Below are 18,767 nucleotides of genomic sequence, written 5' to 3' on the forward strand. Positions count from 1 at the left end.
CATTTTCTAAAACTGCTCCATTTCCAGTTCTCTGCTCTTCACTTCCACAAAACTCACTCAGTCTTTTTTTTTCCTTTTCCCATAACCTTTGAATAAGCATGAACCTGTCTATTTTTCTCTGCAGGGACGCAACAAGCATCTTAGGCTGCGTTTACACTTGGCATTAACATGCGACCTGTATCCGGATGTTGTCCACATACACATTGAAAAGACAAGTGTAAACACGCTTCTGATCGGAACGTTATCCAATCAGCGTGTCCTGCTCCAGAGGTAGTCGAGTGATCGGATCTCAGTGTAATGTAAACGCAATCCAGCCATCGTGTGTGCATTCGCAGGTTGACATCACGCAAAACGCTGGAGCACTAATGAGATTCGTACATTTATCTTTGATTTGTAAAATGTCCCGCGATTGAAAATGCTTTTCAAAAGAAAACCCACCACTTCAGGGTGACTTTGGCCATTCTCTGCAGACTTATTTAAATATTGCGTTGGAAAGACAGATCCGATCGGTTATCTAGATAGAGAAGTCAGCTGATGTTGCCAAGTGTAAATGCGCCGTGTTCTGGTTGACTGATGATGTAAGTACTGGTCTGCTTGATCGGATTGCGGTGATCGCATGTTAATGCCAAGTGTAAACGCGGCCTTAGTGTACAAAAGGTGTTTTGATTCGACTGTAGTCTTTAGAGAGAATGGCAGTGGTTAATGTGGTGGAGGGCAGTGTGAAAACTCCACACTCTCTGCGTTGAGGCCTGCTCTGCAGAGCTGAACATTAAGTCAGATGGATGGCTTTTACAATGCTCGTAAACATACAAACATGATGCCCGTAACCTCGGATACAGGAAATGCTACAGGCTCTCATGATTCCTTCAGTGTCTCATGATGTCAGCATGTGCATTTAAATCTTTGTCATGTTTTTGAGAAAGAGGAAAGAACACTGGGTCCTAAACTTGAGCTGCACTATTAGACATTTCAAAGTTTTTTTACAGTAACACTGCAACACTGTTGCCAGTAAGTTACTGTAATTAAGATTTACAGTAGCAAACTGTATGATTTACAGTTGCAATCTGTAGTTTTACAGTAAATTACTGTAAAAAAATCCAATTCATCAGTATACTACTGTAATTCATTCATTTTAATATAGATTTCATTGGATTTTATCATTTTTATATATAATTAATTTGATTTTTACTCTACTTAGGTACTACCGGCATTTAATTAAAACAGACACAATAATTACAAAATATCAAATGCTTTATTTAAAACATTGCATGTATAACACTTAAAAATACATACTTCCAATGCTGGAACAGTGCATCTTCACCATTTCTCCTGTCTTGGGACATTTTGCAGTGCATTATGTTGTATCCTCTGGATTTATCCTCACAAAGAATCTTTAGGCAACAGAAATATAATGGGGAAAAAAGACAAGCAGCCAAAGAATACATAGCCATCTGCAAAACCCAGGTGCTGCTCCAAAACATGGCCACCACCTTTGCTCACCATCCACTTTGTTAGTGACAGAAATGTCTTCTCTGAAAAACAAGAAGTAGAAATGACACACTTTTAAAAGGCAAACCTCATAATATACACAAACCTCTCAAAACCATAGTTGTTCTCTTAACATGAATTATCAGTCTCAGGGTGGCTGGCATGCTCATGTCTTGATGCTTCATTGCAGTTGCCTTTAAGACACAAATACAAAAAAATGCAGTAAATCTTACATTCCATTAAAAACTATAACAAACTAATTCTAAAACTAGAAAGGCAGCGAGCCATAAAACTTGTTTAACCTAGCTAACATACGATTTTATTTTCTCAATAGGCTACTGGCCAACATTAACTACTAACACCTGAACTAGATTTCACATTAGCTAACCTAATGTTAAGATAAGCGTTGCTCGTTAAAAATCATTTTAATTCAGTAACTCAATTCAGTAAGCTGACAAAAGTCATTTTAAAACGACAGCACAGTTTACCATAGTAAAATTTGTTACGGCCATGTTGACGGGTAAATATTACTAGGTTAAAACTGGTGTGCAAAAATCTGACACAAACACACAGACAAACATGCATATATTTTTACCTTGATTCTCTCGTAAGGCGCATCAACACACAGCGCAGATGTCCTCCGGACCTCTTCCACTCTCGCGGGTTCATCCCCGGGAAAAACCCGCGGCGCTGCCACGTTGGATCCGTGTCTTCCTCAGACGTGAGTGGCGCGATGCAGCGCAACTCGATGAAGGACAGTATAGAACCCATTGTATATACTATCTACAGTGGATGCGGACAATAAAGTGATGCCCCGGTATATTTCTGACGTAGTAGTACTCCAAGCGCTCGCGCTGTTTCTGACACGAAGTACAAATGGATTTTTCCAATCTTTAAAGCGATGTAACACGTCCAGTGTAGTCAGTCCCAAGCTGTTGCGGCGTTGTAGATACGGTGTACAGCAAATCGTGTCAATCCAAATGTAAGAAATAAGGAAAATAAAACAACCTCAATAAAATGGCGCCAAAGAGTCCGTTACGGCAAATACAGTAGTATACAGCAATTTAAAAAAATAAGTCTCTGTATTTGGGGTCTGACGTCACAGAAAATTCCCATGATGCAAAGGGTATTACAGTTATTTACTGTAAAGGGAGTTGCAGTATTGTACTGGGTGATATACAGTAAATAACTGTAGAAAGTACAGAAATGTCTAACAGTGTGACATAGTAAATAATTCACATTTCTTCATATACATTTGAGCTGCACAATTAATGGAGTAAAAAAGTATGATTATGGCCGCAGTGATTTGATATTCAGTGAGCTCGTGCTGAACTGCAGGTCTCATGATACTGTGTAAACTTGCATTGACAGCTTTATTGATCATAGCAAGATGGGAGCATTCTGTTATTGACGCTTTGCTCACTTTCGGTGTATAATTTATTCAGAATCTGATAACAGGTTTTTTTATTCTGCTAAGAGGGCCAGGGAGAAGTTGACTCTTTAGGCACTGTCTGGATTTATTGATGTGTAAAACAGCAAAACATTCACTTAAAATGTGAATATTTCGCCTACATATAAAATCAGACATGCTTTCCACATAAATTAAGTTTTTAATCTTAATCTTTTTAATCATAAATTAAGTTTTTAATTCTATTAATCAAAATTAAAAATCACTCATCATTACATTATCAAGAGAAATAATTGTTTTATTTTTTTCATAATCCTGCAGCCCTATTTATTTCTATATTTTCTTTATGACAATTATATTGTCAGCATATAAATAAAGCAAATAAATGCACATGATCAGTGTCACAAATTTTCTTGTTTGATTAGTGACCTAGAAATCTTAAATTATTCATATTAATTTTGCACTTGTAAAACACATTTATGCCCTGTTTGGCCCAGTTTTGCCCTTTGACCCACGACTCACAATCAATCATGGTTATGTGGCTGACATTAGATCCATGTGGAAAATGATTCTGTTCTCTCTCACACACATACACATGCACACGTGTGCACCTGGTAACCGGGTCTCCAAGCGCAGGTGTGGTAAAGGGATCAGGTGTTTTGGAAAACAGCTTGAATATGTGTTAGTGGTTGAGGTGTGAACATAATATCTTCAGTGGAGCTGCTATAAAGGTCTTGGCTTGTTTCTTATGGCTTAACAGACTTAAAATTATTCATATTTTTACACTTACTTGCATGTGAAAGGATTATTCACGTTTGCATTTTCATGAATTGCATGAAAATATGCACATACGTGTAGTCAGAAAAAAAGGAATGTTCTTGGTTAATACAAGTTAGACGCTGACTAAATAAACAATTGACTTTTATCAAGATACGAAGTGACAGTAGAATTAGCATCAGATTACCTGCATTTGGCTTCCATGCGTTCAGTTTGGATGAAGCTTTTGAGCGTGATATCAACATGTGAACAGCTTGACCATCAGTCAAAGAGCCGTGTGCCAATGTGAATACCAAATCGAATGCCCAGTTCTTAACAAATCAATAAATCTGAAGCTAATATCATCAGTAAAATAAGGTGACATGCCCAGCGGGTCTTCAAACTGTGGCAAGTGTGCCGAGCCTCTGTCATTTCACACCAGTGCTATCTGGAGAATTCCCCAAACCAAATTTTCTAAACCGCATTATATTTTGATTTATTCGTGCTTTGTTCGTCCTCGACGGTGTCGTGATTGATTTAGCGCTGTTCTGACACAAACAAAGCCGGGCCCAGATAATCGCATTTACACAAGATAGAATTCTAATGAGGGGGAGAAATGATCTTTCAGTGAAATCTATCTGATCTGGGGCGTTCTCTAATAGCTCTGTCTGCCTCTGACCCGAGAGAGGACAGCAGTCAGCCCCACGGTGGGCTAGTGATTTCAGCGGAGAGCCCATTAGGAAGCAATATTGCATGTATTTTTTTCCTTCTTCTTCTTTATCAAGCATTCATTAGGGCTGCTGGGATGAGTCATGCATATCCAAATCAGACAGATTTGATTTCATACGCACACACACGGGCAGAAACGCAAGCAAATGCTTTTCAATTACCTCAAATGAGGGAAACATTTTCCTGCGTTTTTAACCAGCAAACACGGGGGAGTCGGTTATCTGCATGCGTTGTCTGTATGTATCATACGATAAATTACTGCTACATAAGCATCTTTTTTCAACTAAGTTCTGTGTACCACCTGCTTTCCAAGTGCTAATAGTTAATTGCGGGAGGCAAATAGTGCTGACTTTTGTGAATAAATCTATTACGAGCCTAATTTTGCAGCGCGTCTGAAGTCTAAAAAACCCCTGAGACGTTTGCAAAACACTTTTACATGCACATGAGACACTTTCGCGTGAGCACAGAAAAACTAGATATAAATAAACCCGAAATGGTAAAATGCATGCAGGAAAATTTTCGCTTTTAGTTTTTAGTTAATAAAAAGTGTCAACGAGACATTTGTAATGTTACAAAAGATTTCTGTTACTAATAAATGCTGTTCTTTTGAACTGTCTATTCATCAAAAGATTCTGATAAAAAAGCACAGTTTCAACAAAAAATATTATGCAGCACAGCTCTTTTCAGCATTAATGATAATAAGAAATGTTTCTTCAGCACCAAATCAGAATCAGAATGTCTGGAGTAACGATGCTGAAAATTTTGCCATCACAGAAATAAATTACATTTAAAATATATTCAAATAAAAAAACATATTTAACAATATTACTGTTTTTACTGTATTTTTGATCAAATAATTGCAGCCATAGTAAGCATAAAAGACTCAAAACATATTATATTAAAATAAAACATTACAAACTCTATCTACAGTATCTGTCCATTGGGATATCATTTGCATAGAAAGTGTTTCCGCTAAAAAAAAAAAAAAGGCAATTATATAATTTAAATATATATGATGCAGACTGTCCCTGCTTAAACTGGATTGCGAGTGGTTATTTTTACAAAAGTGATGCAACTGCTTAGTGAATTCACCTCACAGAGAGACAACTTAATGTTATTTTCTGTTTTCATGCGGCGAGTACATTCCTTCTAAATGAAACATGAACTTCAACCTTTAAACGAGCATGCAGTGAACTGGCTCCTGACCTTGCATTCTGCAATGTTTTATTAGAGAACCGAGACAATAGTCTGTCTCCCTCTCTCTCCAGTAACCTGCTCTCAGGACGGGCTTGCAGAGCAGCATCCACCAAACCAAAGTCAGACAGGCCCATTAAAAGGCAGGAAGTGGGGAGGCTAAGCTGATTATGCAATGTTTGTATTCTACTCAGTGCACGTCTCTCTCTCGCTGTCTGTCTCCCTGAATTGTCTCTTTCCTCCTGTTCTCTTTCCACTGAGGGGAGATGTCAAACAGGCCAGTGATATTTACCTGCTTTAGCCCAAACAAACAAACCAGTGCTCAGAGTAAACTGCTCTCCCAGCACTGATCCAAGATCAGGGCATCACACTGGGAAGCGGTTGTTTCACACTTTATTTGTTGTCATTACTATTAGTATTAGCATGAAGGTTGAAAAGAATGCATGCATTGCATTTGTAACCTGTTAGAAAATACTGCAGGCTGTCTTAAAGGGATACTCCACCCCAAAATGGAAATTTTGTCATTTATCACGTACCCCCATGTCGTTCCAAACCCGTAAAAGCTTCGTTCATCTTCGGAACACAATTTAAGATATTTTAGATGAAAACCGGGAGGCTTGTGACTGTCCCATTGACTGCATAGTAAATTGCACTGTCAAGGTCCTCAAGTGTCCTATTATGTATTCTTTTTAAAGATATTTCTAATATTACAAAAGATTTCTATTTTAAGTAAATGCTGTTCTTTTGAACATTCTGTTCATCATAGAACCTTGGATCATGGTTTGTGCAAAAATATTAACAAGATTTTAAATGTTTCCTGGGCACCAACTCAGCATATTAGAATGATTTCTGAAGGATCATGTGACACTGAAGACTGAAGTCATGGCTGCTGAGGATTCAGCTTTGCCTGTATAGGGATACATTTCATTTTAAAACACATCAATGCAGTAAATAGTCATTTTAAATTGTAAAAAATGATGTTTCACAATATTACTCTTTTTACTGTATTTTTGACCAAATAAATGCAGCTTTGGTGAGCATAAGATACTTCTTCCAAAAACATAAAAAAATCACCATAAATTATAAGATCATTTTAAATTCATGATGTGTTACATAATTTTGACAGTATTTCACAATGAAATTTCATGTATTGTTTTGTTACGTCTAGTAATATAGATTTTTTTCTTACAGTTAACCAATTTGCATGTTTTCACTTTAGTATTTTTACATTCTTTTTGCTTTAGAATTACAAATATTTTTTTACAGTGTAGCATGTGTCTTAAACATAAATGAATTGTTTCTTTCCATGTCTGTTTTGTTTGAAAAATTATTAAGTTGGTTGGAGGTGAGTGAGCAATGAGGAGCCAAAATTTCATCCTGTGCTCAAACCTTCTTCTACCATGAATGTGTGTCTCTGCACAGCGGGCAAGTTTTCTACGGGGAATTGAAATGACGTATTTGGGAGGCTTCTTAATGTAGGAGCTCTGTATTGTATAATGCTGGAGATTTTCTGTGTGTAAAACTCCAGGATAAGGCTCGGCGCCCGTGGCTTCATGGAAAGGCCGGGCTTCCCATCTCGCAAACAAACGCCCCACATGTATAATACCAGGGTTGTGGTGTTGTTGCATTCAGTGAATTCTCATGTCTCACCGAGCGTGTGTGGGCTCACCTCACAGCAGCGCTCAACTGTGGGCTGTGTTTTTCTCGGTTTTCTCTCTGTATGTATCATACAGCGGTGGCTAAATGTGAAACCAGAGTACACCGTCGTTCCTGGACCTGAAAGCCACTGTGCCAAACTGGCAGCGTAACGGATCTGTGCGGTAGGCTGCTATTAGAGCGTGGGCGATGTGTAGACACCAGCTTTGTCAGGGTCACACGCTCCTCCTACCCACTCAGTGCACACCGTTCCAGGGCAAACAGTGCTCTTCCTGTTGGTAAACACCATTCTTTCTTTCCTCTCTGCGTGTTCTAGAACAGGGACTTCCATGTGTTGCACATGCACACATGTTGTTTTCAAGGCCCTCTGTGTCAAACCAATCAGTAAAGAGTAAGAAAACCTTGACCAACACAAATGCGGTTAGTTTTGGTGCATCTCAGCTGTAGGGCTGTATGATTTCCACGATGGGAAATGGTAATCACGAAATTTATAAAAGCTTTGTCTACTACACTACATGAAAATCATGGTGTTTTCAGTATCTGCTGTCTCACTATGAGTGAGAGTACATGAGTACTTAATTTCTAGAACTACTCTGAGAGTTCACCTTATGAGCATTTCACCATTTAATTTGATAAAGACTATTATCATATATACGCCTAGAAACTCAAAGGTCTTCACTACAACCCACCAAAATAAAATTTTGATTTAACATAAAATTATTTTAAAAAAAAATAAAATGTATATATATATACTACTATTATACAGTACAATGCACTTCTCAAAGTAATGTAAAGTAACAATACAGTAGTTTAAAAATAATTAGAATTATTATTTCTTTAGGAATATATTACACAGTATACATTGTGAATATCACACAATTTTTCATCGATTTTTGAATTTTTCAATTCAGTTTTTCATCCATGTTTTGAATAAACCTCAAAACAGAGGTTAAGTAAACCTTTGTTTTGAACCATTTTGTTTTCCAAAAAATGGAAGGGGTTATTCATATTTCATTTGATTACATTTTAATAGATAAATTAAATAAACATTTTATCAATTTATTTGATTACTATTTTGATAGCAATTTTGTATTAAATATAAAACACAAAATCCAGAAAAATTAAATTAAATTAAATACCTAGGACTCTTATTATTTATTTTTATTATTATTTAGTACTGTCAAACCATTAATTGTGATTAATCAAATCCAAAATAAAGGTTTTTGTTTACGTAATATGTGTACTGTGTATATTTATTATGTATATTTAAATACAAACACAAAGTATATATTTAGAAAATATTTACATGTATTTACATGTATATATTTATATTCATATAATTTATATTATATATAAATATATTTAACATATAAACAACATATTTTTCTTAAATATATACATGCATGTGCATCTATTTATATACATAATAAATAGACACAGTACACACATATATATATTATGTGAATAAAAACATTTATTTTGGATGCGATTAATCACGATTAGCAGTGATTAACGTTTGACAGCACTATCATTTATTATTTATTTATTATTTTCAATTAATAAATTATTAAATTGTTAAAGTTTTATGAATTCAACTGATTAGCCATCTTCTTGTTTTTTATTTATTTATTTAATTTTAATAATAGGGTGCTACAGCTTGTTTGAGGTCATTGGGAATGAAAGGATGGCAGGTATGAGTGAAGTAACGGAGAAATCTGGGAACTTGAGGGCCATCGTAGGGCTGAGGGTGGGAAACTCGGGTGTGGCTTCAGGAATGCCTGCCGCCCACAGTGAAAACTGGAGGTCTGTGGGAGCCCAGCAGGAGTTGGCATGCCGGACGACAGCCATGGATTAGAAACACATGTCTATCTTATTGACGGACCACCCCCTCCTCCCCTCCTTCACATTCCCTCCTTGACTGAATATCTGCAGTGCCGTGACCCAAAGTTAATAAACAGCTTGGAAATGCATGTGGTTAGAGCTGTCTGCTTGGGTAAATGTTATGGAAACACTTACGGACACACAATCAAAATACAATGCAATTGAATAATTCAATACAAAACAAGTTCTATTAACATATTGTGTTTCTTTAAATGACGCTTTCATTTTTGTGTTTGGCTCTACAAGATTTAAGAGAAGGAGAAGGATTTTTTTTGGGAAAACTCCCAAAGCAATAAGAAGTGGCCCAACAATAATTCATATATGCCCCATGAGAAAGAAAAAATGTAAAACTGAGTCAATGAATTATGAATTTTCCCTGCAATAGTTCGTTACATTTAAAACACATGTCATCATGTTGGGACACTTACTGTAATGGTGCTTGAAGTTCCAAAGAGACTCTGATTAAAATATTGGCGCGTTGACATGTGCAGCGCTGCAGATGTTTGAGTGAGAGTGTGTGAGTGATTGTGGTTTGCCCTGTGGTGGTTTAAGGAATAGCGTCATGCTTTAGCTCATTAAGTGTGATAAAGTGTCAGATTGAGATACCTTAACAGCTAGTGTGTGTGCGTGTGTGTATGTGTGTGTGTGTGTGTGTGTGTGTACTTGTGCATATGTTTCTGTTTGTGTTGATAGGTTTGAAGCCGGCCTGCAAACCTCCCTTGCCAAAATTTATCACAGTAACCATAGTTTCCACCAAAATACTACAGCTGTGTCTACAATAAACCTGTGTGTAATTTGGTATTAGACACCACAGTCATCAAAATAAAGTAAGCAAAATGACAGAAACCTTCAGAAAGCATTTGAAGGAGATACAGAATTAATTTATTAGGGTATTAGAGTTTTAAACTGGTTAAAATTCCAATCCATGAAAAATACTCATGATTTGATTTCAGGTTTCATTTATGTTCATAGCACAAATGGTATTAATTACAGTTTGAAGAGTTAAATTTATATACGCAATAGCTTGTCTTATCTGATTGTGTCTGATGTAGACACATGGCAAGTAAGGTTGTTGCTGGAGGTATTTGTTTTTGTGTATGTGCAGTATGATTTCCCTGGATGCATTCCGGGCCTGAATCAAAAATCAGTCATTCTTAACAAAGGCTCAAAACTTTCCTCGCATGAGTGAGATTCAGCACTTTGAGTTCAGGGCAACCTGACTAGCAAAACAAACAGAGCTAATGCCAAGCAGAGTCTGCTCATAAAATCAGCATGGATTTTCCAGCACGCTCCAAAACCAGCACAAAAACTCCCAACGTTATTTGGCTTCGCTGTTTTATGATGGCGCTGGTTGTTATTTTAGAGTTCGACCTAAACTGTGAGGGGGTTTAATGCAGGGCGTTTCCCACTGTCTCAGCTGAAACATACACACACACACAGACTCATTGTTTTTGAGATAGGGCAAGGGAGAGCTGCTTGCTCAAACATTTCGAGTCTGCCGCAAAAGCTGTGATCTTTTCTGCCGCCTCGTTTTCTGTCTGTCCTTCACAATGGAGCCGCTTGTGTTGTGCTGCCGTTATCAGCGCTGGCCAGCGTGTGCGTGTGTGTATAATAGGAGGGTGATGACAAGGCTGCAGGTGTAGACCCTGCCTCCTCTGCAGGTGGAGGAGAGACACTTTTACCCCACCTTACTTCAGCTCAAAGTACACAGAGATCACAGGGGCCGAAAAACTCTTCTCTTCTCTTCTCTTCTCTTCTCTTCTCTTCTCTTCTCTTCTTCTCTTCTCTTCTCTTCTCTTCTCTTCTCTTCTTCTCCTTTTGTTTTTCTTATGTAATCTTTTATGAATAATTTATGATTTGGCAAGAGATTTTATATAATTTAGAGAGAAATGGTGTTTATGAGAACAGCTTGTATTGATGAAGAACAGCTTGTTTTACACAAACACAAACATAGATAGATAGATAGATAGATAGATAGATAGAATTTCATTTAAAATGTTTTAATATTTAATTTTAAATATTAAATATTTTTTTTGTTATTTTTAAATAATTTTAAATAATTTATTAGGGGGAGTCTTATTCAAATGTCTTTCTTGTCTCATCTTGTCTCTTTTTTCTTTCTATTTTATATCTTTTCTTCTCTTTATTTCTTTTTTCTTTTCTTGTCTTATTTTTCAATGTTTCTCTATGGAGCTGAAACTTAAAGATGTCCGAGTTCCGCTCCCCATGCAACTGATACTCAACTGCCATTGGCTAGTCTGCGTTCGAGGGGAGGGGCTTACCGATAAGTCAATTATTGAACAATTTATGGTTTGGTTAAAGATTTTATATATTTTAGAGAAAATTGTGTGTGTGTGTGTGTGTGTGTGTGTGTGTGTGTGTGTGTGTGTGTATTTGCAACCCGAATTCCAGAAATGTTGGGATGTTTTTTTAAATTTGAATAAAATGAAACTAAAAGAATTTAAAATCATATGAGCCAATATTTTATTCACAATAGAACATAGATAACATAACAAATGTTTAAACTGAGAAATTTTACAATTTTATGCACAAAATGAGCTCATTTCAAATTTGATGGTCTCGGGTCTCAAAAATAGTTGGGATGGGGGCATGTTTACCATGGTGTAGCATCTCCTCTTCTTTTCAAAACAGTTTGAAGACGTCTGGGCATCGAGGTTATGAGTTTCTGGAGTTTTAGTGTTGGAAATTGGTCCCATTCTTGCCTGATATAGGTTTCCAGCTGCTGAAGATTTGTGGTCGTCTTTGACATATTTTTCGTTTAATGATGCGCCAAATGTTCTCTATAGGTGAAAGATCTGGACTGCAGGCAGGCCAATTCAGCACCCGGACTCTTCTACTACGAAGCCATGCTGTTGTAATAGCTGCAGTATGTGGTTTTGCACTGTCCTGCTGAAATATGTGTCATCTGGAGGGGAGCATATGTTGCTCTAAAACCTTTATATACCTTTCAGCATTCAAAGTGCCTTCCAAAACATGCAAGCTGCCCATACCGTATGCACTTATGCTCCCCCATACCCAGTGCTTAATTTGTAAATTTGGAGGTCACGTAATGAAGTGGGGTGACGGATCCGGCATGTGATTAGAGAAGTAAGAGGTAACGGAGCATTCAGCCGATCATATTGGTGGGCCAGTTTAAGTGATTAACAGCGTGCATCAGTTGCTTTTATTAGGGTTCGTACATAAAAAACCCCTGAAAAAGCCATGAAATTTTGAAACGGCAATTTCCAGGTCTCTGAAAAAATAAATAAATAACAAAATAAAAATAATGGAATTTTATTTCACAAATCTCTGTAACAGAGTTATAATTAATCCTGTCCAGAATTTCGTGGGGGATTGTGTGTATATAGCATTTTACTCATCCCCACAGCTTTCAAATTTATAATGAGGGAAATTCCTGCAAACATTTATTCAATATAGCAAGTAGGTTATATGAGTAAATAAATCCACACAAACTAGCAGATTAAATCAGTCATTTGAAAACAGCGTGAGTGATTCAGCTGGACCGCGTCTTCTCTCTTTCACTCTCTCAAAGCGACTTCACATCAGCGCATCTCCTCTGCAATACAACAAGCTGCTGCACGCTGATCCAAGACTTTCGCTCGCATTTCGGGACAGTTGACAGATTTGTCACTTGCTTAATCGGGTCATTGTTGCATCGTCACAAAAATGCACGTCTTTTTAAGTTAATCGGTACTCGCGCGCTCCAGAGGCGGTCTCAAGGCTGAGCGCTCACAGTCACATCCAAAGCCGCCTAGCGAGTATCATATTGAGTTATTTTTCGTAGTTTGTCGTTGAGCCTAAGTGGCCAAATACACACAAAATTACGCAAAAATGGCCGTCCTGGCGAATATCCAGGTTTTTTCTTAAGTAAATGTGAACAGTTGAGAAAGAAAATGCACGCGTATAGGCTATTGGATCCGTGCATGTCTTGTGAGAGCAGAGAAGTTCACATGTCGCGTCTTTTGCGTGCTCAGGTTCTTTATTTCAAATGTAGATGTGCCGCAAGCGCGGTTATTATGGAGGATTTTTCATATATGCACACTATGTCAGCACAAACTTCTTTCATATTGGTGCGTGAGGAGGGGGATCCGACAAAATGAGGTGCCGGATCTGATTTTGGAGGTGCCGGATCCGGATCCGGCTTGTTCCGGCACAAATTAAGCCCTGCCCATACCATCAGAGATGCTGGCTTTTGAACTGAATGCTGATAACACGCAGGAAGGTCTCCCGGAGGACATGGCGTCCGTGATTTCCAACAAGAATGTCAAATTTGGACTCGTCTGACCATAGAACACTTTTCCACTTTGAAACAGTCCATTTTAAATGAGCCTTGGCACACAGGCACGATGGCACTTCTGGACGTTCACATATGGCTTCCTTTTTGCATGATAGAGCTTTAGTTGGCATCTGCAGATGGCATGGCGGATTGTGTTTACTGATAGTGGTTTCTGAAAGTATTCCTGGGCCCATTTAGTAATGTCAATGACAGAATCATGCCGATGAGTGATGCAGTGTCATCTGAGGGCCCGAAGACCTTTGTTGGATGCCCATGGTCTTGGGCCCTCAGATGACACTGCATCACTCATCGGCATGATTCTGTCATTGACATTACTAAATGGGCCCAGGAATACTTTGGCCTTGTCCCTTACGCACAGAGATTTCTCCAGTTTCTCTGAATCTTTTGATGATGTTATGCACTGTAGATGATGAGATTTGCAAAGCCTTTGCAATTTGACGTTGAGGAACATTGTTTTTAAAGTATTCCAAGATCTTTTTACACAATCTTTCACAGATTGGAGAGCCTCTGCCCATCTTTACTTCTGAGAGACTCTGCCTCTCTAAGACATCTCTTTTATAGCTAATCATGTTACAGACCTGGGCCCGTATTCATGAAAAATCTTAGTGCCAAGAGCTGCTCCTAGTAACAAAATTCTAAGAAAATTCTTAGAAATGTGGGCGTTTCCTCTTAAAATTAAAGAAAAGATCCTAGTAATGAAAAAAGTAATTCAGAAAGCATCTTAACCCTTAAAAGAGGTCTTGAGGTCCAAAATTGTTAGGAGTATGAACGAGGACTTTTAAGAGGCTTAAGAGTTTCTTTAGCAGTGAAGAAAATGGACGAAACATGAAGGAGGAGAAGAAATGTGTTGCACACAATGCATGACAGTGACTTAATAAGACGCTACACATTAGATCGTGCAGGGATCATGTTTGTGACCGATCTTATTAGAGACACGCTAACATCTCCGGCACTGCGCAGAAATGCCATAGCACCAGAAATGGAAGTAATCACTACATTAACATATTTAGCAACTGGAAAAATGCAACTATGCAGCAGTGATGATTTGGGTCTGTTACAGCACTTATTATGTCGCTGTTCATTTCCTATAAAATACGTTAAGTATGACAGCATGGTAAATAAAAAATAAAGAATATATATACATATATAATGTGTGTGTGTGTGTGCGTGTGTGTGTGTGAGTACGGTAAAACAGGAAAAAGTACGCCTGTAATTTCAAAGTGAAGGCTTACAATAAACCCTACTCTTAAAATCACTCTTTTATTTCGTACTTGGACAACCAACCAATCACATTCTTCAAAAGACTGTGTCATAGCTAGCAACGGAGTCAGCCCCGCCTCCTCACTGAGATAAAAGTTTTTGTCTTTTCTTCGCTCAGAGTTGCTCTCAGATTGGTCCTGAATCACTTTTAAGCTAAGTGAAGAAATTTTTAAGATAAATTAGGAGCTCTCTGAGAGGATTCTTAGAATCTTTAGGAATACGGGCCCTGATGTCAATTAACTTAATTAGTTGCTAGATGTTTTCCCAACTGAATCTTTTCAAAATTTCTTGCTTTTGCTGCCCTTTGTTGCCCCCCTGCCAACTTTTTTGAGACCTGTAGCAGGCATCAAATTTGAAATGAGCTCATTTAGTGGATAAAAGTGTACAATTTCTCCGTTTAAACATTTGTTATGTTCTCTGTGTTCTATTGTGAATAAAATATTGGCTCATGTGATTTGAAAGTCTTTTAGTTTTCATTTTATTCAAATTTAAAAAGCGTCCCAACATTTCCGAATTTGGGTTGTATTTGGGTTATATATATATATATATATATATATATATATATATATATATATATATATATACAGTATATGCATATTTTCTGTTTATCTCAATTGCCTCTTCTCTTTTCATCTTTTGTTTTTTTTGTTTTTTTGTTTTTTCTGTCATCTTTTTTCATCAAGTCTTTTCTCTCTGGCATCATGTCCAGTGTTTTTCTGAATAATTACGATCTCGGAATGAATCTTTGTTTTGAAGACTTGATCCCTTGTTTGATGTCTCATTCTAAACAATAGACAAAAAAGAACAAACAACAGCCATTAAATATTCTATTCGGCTACAGAATACATAATGTTCCGTTGAGCCCTTTCAGCTGCTTGTTTTGAATTTGTTTATCTGGTTCTATGCAATATATGCGCTTATTTACGCACAAAGCATCCTCTGCGGTCTGTGATACAACAGCTTTCTATTGTTCCACAGAGCAGCTGAAATATCGCAGTGCAGGTGAGAGCGTGCGGAAGAGAAAGTGTTCATTTTTCTCTGCCAAACTAACATACTTTCAGAGGTGACTGTAGAGTCATATCGCCGGAGGGCAGGATTACTCAGAATAGTTGTCTGGACTCCACAAAGCAAAAACTCCTCCTCCTGCATCTATCATCGCTCTCTGCCAGATCCCATCATCCAAGAAGTTTGTGCTCGCTTTAAATGAGTTTTTCTGGTTGCCAAGGAAACCAAATTAAGTTTAGCTTAGCTGTGGCGTACAGGAATTTGTTCAACTGGAGAGCAAAATTTCCTGCTCCTCAAGTGCATTTCGTAGACTTCAGAGAGGTGTTCCACACCCTGCAATTCATATTGCCGTCATGACTGAGCGAGAACATTGAAGTGTTTCGCCTCAGTGCCATCCTGCTTTGCACTTTTGGAAGAGAACTCTTTTGAACTCTCTGCTCGCCTTTCGCGTGAACTGGCCCCTCGGGGACGTAGAGGAGCCTTCTCGCTTTGCTTTCCACCTTTTTGTTTCTCCTTTTTTTTTCGTGTAGTAAGAGATAGTAAGCGAGATACACACTTCAGTGAACACCAAAAACAAACAAACAATGTTTCGAAACTTTTCATTTGGCGCAGTCAACAGCATTTAAGTTATGTACTGTCGCAATCAGGTCATTTATTATTGTGCAAATATTAAACAAGGTGCTTTGAAGACCTGCCAGGGAAGTTGTTTTGATGGTTGGGATTTGAGAGGATGCCTGTGCCAAAAGTGGAGCCGATGGTCTGAGTGTCGAAGACATAATGGAAGTGGGTAGTGGGGGGGGGGGGGGCGTGCAGGAAGTTGAGGGGAGATAGTCGAGGGGTGTTGAACTTCAAAAGGTCATTGGATATTCCTCCGCCGCTCTGTAGGCTCGGTGTGGGTGTGATACCTGCGGTGTAACATTTCCCTCTCTGTTCAAAACACACTCCACTTTCTTTGCCGAGGTCATGACCTTTCCATCAATCGTACTGCGGTTGACCTATGGAGGTATCCGTCCACTCCTCCCTCTCACGCCCTGCTGACTAACTGACTGATCTTTTATATTCTTCTGTGTTTGTTCCTTCTCCTCCACAGCCCCGACGGAGCCGCTGCTGTGCAAGTTTGCAGATGGAGGACAGAAGAAGAGGCAGAGTCAGAGCAAGTACCCTCAAAACGGCCGACCGTGGCCTCGGGAAGGAGAGGTGAGCGCTGGCGACCTTAAAGACCTACCAAACATCCTCGACACGGCTGTGCAAAAATTCTGAAACAAATTCTGTCTGTCTGTCTGTCTGTCTGTCTGTCTGTCTCTGTCTGTCTCTGTCTGTCTGTCTGTCTGTCTGTCTGTCTATCTATCTATCTATCTATCTATCTATCTATCTATCTATCTGTCTGTCTGTCTGTCTGTCTGTCTGTCTAAGCCCATCTATTCATAAGGTAGTTCATAACTTGGCTTTTCTAATAAAAATTACATTTATATTAATTTCTTTACATTTCAGATATTTTAATTCTACTTCCTAACATCCTGTTTGCTTCATCTGTTCAAATTCATTTCAAATACAGCCATTGGAATTCAACCTGAATTCAGTTCCAAATGACACACACAACCTGATCATCTGTTCTTACCTTTTCCACGCCAGCTTCTGCCCCATTTTCCCCACGCATTCCCTATCCCAGAATACCCAACCCTGAAGAAGGGAATGAGTCGGAAACAAACTCTTTGTTTCAAACATCGGATAGAAAAAAGGAGTGAAAGAAAGGGAGGCGGGAGAAAACATTTGATTGATGGAGTCATCTGGCCATGTTTAAGTTCCCAGTCTTTCGCTCAAGTCCTTTAATCTCTCCTCTCCTGTTTTTATTCCCGCAAAGCAAGCCGCCGTCTGGGTAGGCTGATGGGAAAATGGCGGCAGGGTGAACAACTGGCATTTTCTGGGCAGCCCCAGCTGCTGGCATGACGCGGCGGTTCAGGGAAGCGTGCCCAGATACCGACCAGACCGTGAGCGCCCATTATGAGGAGCTGGCAGCCGCCATGACTTTGGCTGCACTCTCTCATGAAGGCGTATTTCAATATGCAACCCCAGGGGTCCACATTAACTAGATAGAGTGTCCAGTCACACGTAGGTTAGGTCGATGGTTTTCCCACCAGTCTCCAGGTTTTCTCCCCTGCTGAGGAAAACTTGGCGCCTGACAAGCTGCAGTATATGAGCGTTGTTTATCTGCTCCAGTCCAATACGGGTCTAAGCGGCCAGCTTCCCCCCTTATTCACTTAGCTAGTGCGGCTCTGTCAACATGAGCTATGCTTTCTGCAGTCTTGTAAATACCAAATAACTTTGTGCTGTATCGAACCTGAGCCCGTCTGGTATTACAGCCCAGCGCTCTGAGGTAATAGATCCACAGCCACAAGTCTCGGCCATGTGCTTTTAAAGATATAAAGAGCACTTGGCCAGCCCCTATTAGATGACCCTGTTCTATTGCCAGCATTACTCAATAGACTTTATAGGATACTTGCTTCACCAGAACGATCTTTCACTCTTTGTCCTGTCTGTCTTGTGTTTCAGAGTGGCATGGCGCTGACCTATGACCCCACTGCAATGCAGAACGGGTAAGAGTCATTTGTTGAACAGCTTTTATTTTGATTTATAAAGTCCTTTCCTAATAAAAGTATTAATTTCTTTAAAAAAAAATATTACCAACCCCAAATTTTGAATGGTAATGCATGCATATATAATGGTAAAGGTAATGGTAAAGATGCATGTATAAAAATACATATAAATATGAATTCCAACTCTAAATATATCTGAAGTTCCTGTTTGGTATTTCATATTTGAAACATTTTCTATTAATAATGTAATTATGTAAATATGCGTTTTGCTATACTACCAATAACTAAATAAAAGTTACTATTTGTGTTAATCTATCAACATTAGCAAACATTTCACAACATTTTATGTAAATACTATAAAAACATTTTACAAAACACAAAGGTGGACTTTTTTAAAAATGGTAACCAAAAATGTCCTTCTACTTCCTGAAGAATATGAATAATCCACCAGGGGGCAGAAGTCATAACAGTTATGTAC

General features: G+C 38.4%; 1 protein-coding gene across 4 annotated transcripts in view; it reads left to right on the forward strand.

The window, feature by feature from the left end:
* The window catches only part of rbms3 (RNA binding motif, single stranded interacting protein), a 164,750-nt gene that overhangs the window by 127,761 nt on the left and 18,222 nt on the right, over positions 1–18,767 (forward strand). For all 4 annotated transcript variants that reach the window (XM_058745715.1, XM_058745713.1, XM_058745711.1 and 1 more), the window contains 2 exons: positions 16,786–16,892; positions 18,246–18,289. In XM_058745715.1, coding sequence (XP_058601698.1) covers positions 16,786–16,892; positions 18,246–18,289 — 151 coding nt within the window. The remainder of the gene's footprint in view (positions 1–16,785; positions 16,893–18,245; positions 18,290–18,767) is intronic.

This window comes from Onychostoma macrolepis, chromosome 16, assembly GCF_012432095.1.
Source record: "Onychostoma macrolepis isolate SWU-2019 chromosome 16, ASM1243209v1, whole genome shotgun sequence".
NCBI classification, from domain to species: Eukaryota; Metazoa; Chordata; class Actinopteri; order Cypriniformes; family Cyprinidae; genus Onychostoma; species Onychostoma macrolepis.